Here is a 7,025-nt window from a genome sequence, read left to right on the forward strand (position 1 = left end):
TAAATATACACCTACAGTACTCTATATATTTACACAATCATTTTTTTTTTAATTACCAGTATATTGTTTTTGGATAAATAGTTCAGTTTTGGTTTTGTTTATATTTTTCTATTTCCACCTTTATTCTTAGTTACTGAGTAGTATCCTTATTAGGTCAGTTCACCAATGCATACAGATTTCGATGTAACTGTATTTGCTATAACAATTTCATACACATTTATATTGAAAGTAACCTTTTTCGCTTTTTTGCAGAAACTTGAGGAAGAGTTGTCTGCACATCAAACCCTCGTAAAATCTATCGCCAGAAAAGGCCAGCGAAGGAGTCGTAGAACGGCCAGTACAACCAGTAACGATGGGGATAGTGACCAGGATGTTAATGAACTGAAAGCCCGATGGGAAGAAATATCAGCACACCTTGGCGATAAAAAACGGCAATTACAAACTTCACTGGAATACGGTAGACCACAGGTACTGTGACATTTTATTTATTCATTGGCAAGAAATACAAATAAAATGTAATAAATTTAATATAAATATAACATTATTTAAGGTAAAGTATTTAAAAAAAAACCATCATTTCTTTGGTCTTATATTTTTACAAGAAGGTAAAACAAATTCTCTGAATCCTAATAAGAGTAATCGTCAATGAATGTCTATGTCAACTTTGTGAAGTAAAATACTTGTTTAAAACATACAGATGGGATACATGGTTTAAGCTAAATATACAAGAGTATACCAACTTTCTGTTATTAAGTGTACTGTTTATCATCTGTATTACACTATATAGCAGTGTTAAACTACATGCCATCAAAGTACTCTAAATTATATAATTTTTATGGTATATGAAAGTTATTGATCTAAATGTTATTTCCATAATATGTTTCGTACATCATTTGTTGTATCGATTCAACTCTTATTTTTGATGTGCCTTTCTTTAGTTAATCCCCATCCCTAAAACTTTTCTCAATGTAGGCATTTTTGTGGCCATTAAAACTGACCCATAAGCCTTTCTGTAGCTGTCAATTCTGAACCCCTAGGCCTTTGTGTAGCTGTTAATCTTGATCCCTATGCCTTTCTGAAGCTGATAATCTTGACCCCTATGCCTTTCTGAAGCTGTTAATCTTGACTCCTATGCCTTTCTGAAGCTGTTACCCTTACCCCTAGGGCTTTCTGTACTCCATCTTTTTAATCATTAATCCCTGATCACTTATCCTTACTCTAGCGTTTATCCCCATCGTCTTGACATTTTTCTAGCAGATCCTAATCCTAGGAGTCATCTGATGCTACTTTTTAAGAAGATAAAAAAACACACTGAATCACTTTTATTTCATTTCATTTATTTGTCCCAAAAACATTAACATTTACAGGAACAGAAACAGCACATTACAAGCACAAAGAAACATGACAGATACACACCAAAAGTGAATTAAATCACTGCCAAGTAGGGCCCTCACAAAAAACAAACTTACAATATAAAATTTTGCTTTATAGATGAAACATTGACTGATGTTGATACACAGTGAATGTTTTATTAGCCTGCGACCACTTGTTAAAGATGCTCTGATGGTCTGACTGTGTAATATATATATAGTCCGTGTAATATATATATAGTCCGTTTGATAAACAAAACAAAAATCTTCCTATTTATCTGTCATTTAATCTTAGTCTCTCCTTGTTATGTTTCTATCTGGCTCATTTCATTTCGTCACTTGATATAAAATACTGTATTCAAAAAACAATATACAAAGCAAAGCAATTAAGAATGTTTTCAGGATTAGGACCGGATTGCCAATAGCAAAATTAATCACTTTCTTTTTTGCTATTGGCAATCCTGTCAACAACAACAACATTGAAAACATTTATTTCTCCATGATTTGATAAGATGTACTATGCTTGTGATATCAGAAGGAGCTATGTTTGTTTGCCATTAGGTAACATATAAGGATGATGAAACTAGTCACTCGGCTTACACATACTCAGCTGGTCTCCAGTACAGGGGCATTTCCCACGCGAACTATCCCAGCTTAGCTGGCCTTAATAGACAAGGTTCGCTAGCTTCAAACAGAGCCTCAGTTCTTTGTTATGTTAGCCAAGTTCGCCGCACATCAATAATCTATGGAAATAGGGTTAATCAACCAGGAGTAATTAGCATTTGGTTCTAATTGTTGTTCTCCTGTTTAAAGGATAGGTCTTAAAACAAACACTATGAATCTCGTTTGTGTCCCTTTATTATGGCAATCTATTTTTACACAACAACAATATATAAACTACAAAATTTAGACATTCAAAGATGTAGTAGGGTAGGGAATGGTGGATGATGCATTGTGGCAAGATAAAATCATGAAGAAAGAAGCTGTACTTAGTTGGTAATAAGTGAGTTCCACATAGACCTGTATTCCATATTGCATGAGATTGTAGACCTGCAATTTTGAAGGTAACTAAATGTGTTATAATATATATTAGAAAGTAACATTGAAAATTAAATTCTGGTTGATTTAATTTTCCCAGTTACAGTTGCAATGTTTTGAGATTAAATCCCAGTTAGTTTATTTCAATGTTTTTTACTTACATTAACATGTGTTTGTATGTATTTAGAGGTCTATATGTCTCCCGGGTGTATATTTAGAATCCCTGTTCTACTATACACCTGTTGACATGAAACAAAAAAACAGTTATTATCCATGCCCTAAGGATGAGCTCAACTTGAATAATGGTTTAGGCCCATAAAAAAACTAATGTAATAATAGCTCTGATATGCTACTTTGGCTCAAGTAAAATTCTTAAAAATAACCACCCACTACATAGCTAATACCAAGAGGGTTAGTGTGATAATCTAATATACTGGTGAATCTAGGAATTTTAAAAAGAGGGGCCCCACTGATCAATCACTTTTATAGACAGAGGGTTCAGACCACCTAAACCATCGTTGGGTTCCAGGTTTGAAATTTTATGGCTACAGGGCTCCTCTGCATGGCTGGAAATGACACTCTCATGGGTAGATTTGAATGTAATTTTCTTTTTTAACCATTTTCAAGAATTTGTGAGCCCAGACTGGCTATCCCTCCCACAAATTTAATCTGCCTTTTTTTTTTTCATGTTGCATCAGCACTTACCCTTATTACACCCACAAATACTTCAGTACAAAATAAAATGTACTTTATTCAATTGGTTATGTAGGAGAATATTGATGTTTCAGCTAGTCCCTTCCGTGACGTCAGCACAAACCTGGACAGATGCTGCGTCTTAATTTCAATATTGATAGGAATCAATTTAATTAGCCATATTGTCCTGTTATTTGTTTTGCATCCCTGTATCCATGGTGATGTAATGTATTATCAAATATTTTTCTGTAAAGTCTGCATTATTTTTGTAAAGTGTTATGAATAATGTGTTGATATAATGGATAATAAAATTCTGGGAATCAATTCTGAAATGATTATTGAAAACAAATTAAAAGTACCTATATAGCAAAAAGTTGTAAATTATGCGGCTTACCTCCATATGTACTTTTAATATCGTATATTGTTTATTGACAAAATTGCTCAATAAATATAAAAATCTATAACGTTTATCTTGGTTAGTTGCCATAAAAATTTGCATTATTTTATTTTACCAAAATTGATTCCTTAATATAATTATTTTTAATATTCTATGTAATAGCTTTTCTAATTACTGTTTTGAAAGTGCACCATAGGCAATTATTTTGAAAGCCTTTCTCTAATTAATCAACATTGATTAAATATTTGCGTAGGTTATATCAGTAGTAATGTTGCTGCCTCATCTATCATAGCTTTTTTTTTATCTAGGGTGATAGTCCAGTATATTCAGGGAAAATATCTTCAATGATGATGTGAAAGTAACAATATGAGGGGCAGGTGTTTTGCCTACGAGATTCATTCTTTTTCTCATTTGATGTCAGGCTGTTGAAATGTTATTAATAGCACTATCTGATCAGTTGCCTATTTCTAATAATGATATAACAAATGTCATTTACCAAACTCAACCAATATCAATCTTCTCTGAGTTACTACATCCCTGGACCCTATCGAAGAAGAAGCCACTTATTTTATTAGGGAAGACAGCTTTAAAAAAGCATTTTCACAACCTGAGAGTGACATCTCCAGTGTTTAGAAGCGCCTATTCTTAAAATTTGCTTAAAACATGGTGGGACTAAGGTGAATTTGGTCGACTATCTGCTAATATATGAAATTGCACCACAATATTAAAATCTAAAAAAAAAAAATTTTTTTTTCACGCCTTTGTAGGAATTCATGCCAACATCAAGTTATCGTCAGCCAAGGAGATCCCTGACATACAATGATGAGGATGATGCAACTTCAACAGAGGAACTGAAGGCATCTCTTGGGCATCTGAATCAGTGCTGGGAAAAGCTGCAGATGCAGGTGAGTGGTCAATTGTTATGGTGTCAGCCCTGAGAATAAGGTTCAATTTATGTGAATAATATTGTAAATTTGCTTTACCCAATGTCACTTGGGGATCGAATTCAATGCTAGATACTAACCGCAAGCTCAGTGGTCTTCCTACAGTAGTGGTTATGATACCAGCTGGAGGCTGTGGGTTCGATTCCGACCAGTATAATTTGTATTTGTATTTGGGAATGTACTGAGTATACTGTTCAATAATACATCATCTTGGGCAAAAACTCTATTCCTAAAGAATATTCTAATGATAAAAATCTTCCAGTTTGTTACGTAGTTGAATGGAATTGCACCATGCTTTCATTTGAAAAGGTGAAGGTTCAATCTTTAGGGAATACAATTGATGTTTTTTATATGAATATAAATTCTGCCCTTGAATTCTCTAGTTAGTGATTAATTAGTTTTTAATTAACAATTTAAGAGTTTTTCTAAGTTAAATACTAATTTGAATCCAGCTAGCTTTTTGGAATTTAACTTAATACAGCAATAAACAGAACTCTTGTATATTTTGATAATTGTGAGTACTAGTATTTTAATCTGAAAAGGAATAAAAATCAAAGTTATATCAAGTGTAATTGATGTCCGTTGTTGCCAGATTGTCTGAGCCTGTAGATAATCTTACCTGTTTGTGATATAGCATAAATAATAGATGATTGTTCTCGGGTGTCAAAGACTGGTATAGTTAACGCTTTTCAAGTAAATAATTTGCTAGTAATATAGATTGAACTCTGGTAAAGCTCACACAATATTGAACATGAAATTAGGTTGATTTTCCTGTGGGAGATGTACTTGTACTTGAGCAAAATTATGCCAAGTTACTGTCATATAATTTATTATTACTGTTTTCCTGCTAAGGATATTTCCTGTTCAAGATGATCTTACAACAATTAAGCCAGCTTATTTATTTTATTTATTTTTATTTTATTATTTTTATTTTTATTTTTATTTTTATTTTTATTTTTATTTTATTATTTTTATTTTTATTTTTATTTTTATTTTTATTTTATTATTATTATTTATTTGTATTTATTCTATTTAATCTATTTAAATTAAGTATATAGTTCAGTGATGAGAATGAGGTCAAAGTAGATATTAACTATTAAGTAATTAATTATATGTTGATGGAAGACTAAAGGGACTTGACTTATGCATTAATAAATGAAGATTGAAGTGATAGAAATTAAGTGAGTGCTAAAGGATGCTGAGACAATACATAAATTAAGTGTGGTAGAAAACATTATCAAACATAGCTAGCTAGTTTCTATACCTGGGTACCCACAAAGAAAATTATTTTCTTAAGCTAAACACTGCCTTCATATAGAGTATAATTGCACTTGTATTTCTATTGTACAAAATTCCCACCCTGTATTGTCTTTTTCTATGTATTTATGTATGTATGTTTGCATTCCATTGTTATTCCAAAGGCCTTTTGTTTCATTGGTACGATGTTTGCTGTGCTAATAATGCACTATTGTTTTTTTATGCACTAGAGGTTGTTGTTTTTTGTCTTGTCTGGACAGTTGCCTGAAGAAGTTCACTGTGTGAGCCAAACCTTGTTGGTTTTTAATTAGCTTGTCTGTAAATTGCACTGCACCATAGTAACTACCAGAAAGAAAATAATCTTTGCGATTAGTAATGAATTAACTACTTAGTTTTAATTAATTAAAAACAGTTTCTATAATTGATCATCTTAATACTTGTTATATTATCTGGAATATTAAATTCAAGTATGTCCATTTCTCTTAATTTTCTATGTTTCCTACTGTGAATATGTTTTATATGAATAAATAAATATTTTATTTTATTCATAGGTGGATGACAAGCAGACTCAGCTAGAGCAGGCATTTGAGTTCCAGGGACATTACCAAGAAGCGCTGGAGACAGTGTCCAGTTGGTTGGACAACGTTCAAGTGAAACTGTTCGCGTCAGATAAGGGCAAGGACGCACAAACTCAATTAGAAGAGAACACTGTGAGTAGTTTTTCATTAAAATTAATTGCATGAATAGAAAAATTTGAGTTAAAGAGAGGAAAGGGGGAAGGGAGTGCACCCATGAGTTCAGTGGCAATCTAGCAGTGGGAGAAAGAAGAGCTCGATTGTTGACCACTTATTTACACCAACCATGGTCGGGCAGAGGTGGGCGTGGCGGCGTGAACTAGTCTAAACCTAGGGTTTAGACTAGTGTACATACAGTACCACACAAAAAAATGAGGGATTAAAATGTTTTATATACAGAGCTCAGTATGTGGCTTAGCAAGGTAGTTCCAGCACCATCCATCCGATCTTAAGCTCGATTCAAGCAAACCCAGCATCAATTTTTGTCACAGTCAAAAAGAATTGTATTCTCACGCCTCATAGACTTGGTGACAGAGCATCAAGAGTCGACAAGGGCCAGCTTTGCTTGATTCGTTAAATATGGAATAAAAATAGACACTGCAGTTCAAAGTGATTGATTAGTCGATAAAATCATGTGGTGATTTTCTACAATAGCGATTATATTTAATTTTTTGTCAGTGATTGACTTCTTGTTTTTTGGCACTTCTTTTTTAGGCAAACACCTTAGGTTATAATATGAACTTTTTTGTGT

The 7,025-nt window shown here is 32.8% G+C and overlaps 1 protein-coding gene across 7 annotated transcripts in view; it reads left to right on the forward strand.

The window, feature by feature from the left end:
* The window catches only part of LOC117124131 (nesprin-1-like), a 104,887-nt gene that overhangs the window by 43,159 nt on the left and 54,703 nt on the right, over nucleotides 1-7,025 (forward strand). For all 7 annotated transcript variants that reach the window (XR_004447936.1, XM_033270265.1, XM_033270268.1 and 4 more), the window contains exons 35-37: nucleotides 253-468; nucleotides 4,266-4,403; nucleotides 6,251-6,409. Coding sequence is in view for 6 of the 7 variants with exons in the window: in XM_033270265.1 (XP_033126156.1) it covers nucleotides 253-468; nucleotides 4,266-4,403; nucleotides 6,251-6,409 (513 nt within the window). In the remaining variant the exon portion in view is untranslated. The remainder of the gene's footprint in view (nucleotides 1-252; nucleotides 469-4,265; nucleotides 4,404-6,250; nucleotides 6,410-7,025) is intronic.

This window comes from Anneissia japonica, unplaced genomic scaffold, assembly GCF_011630105.1.
Source record: "Anneissia japonica isolate Jap-2015-1 unplaced genomic scaffold, ASM1163010v1 scaffold3949_len364153_cov177, whole genome shotgun sequence".
Lineage (NCBI taxonomy): Eukaryota > Metazoa > Echinodermata > Crinoidea > Comatulida > Comatulidae > Anneissia > Anneissia japonica.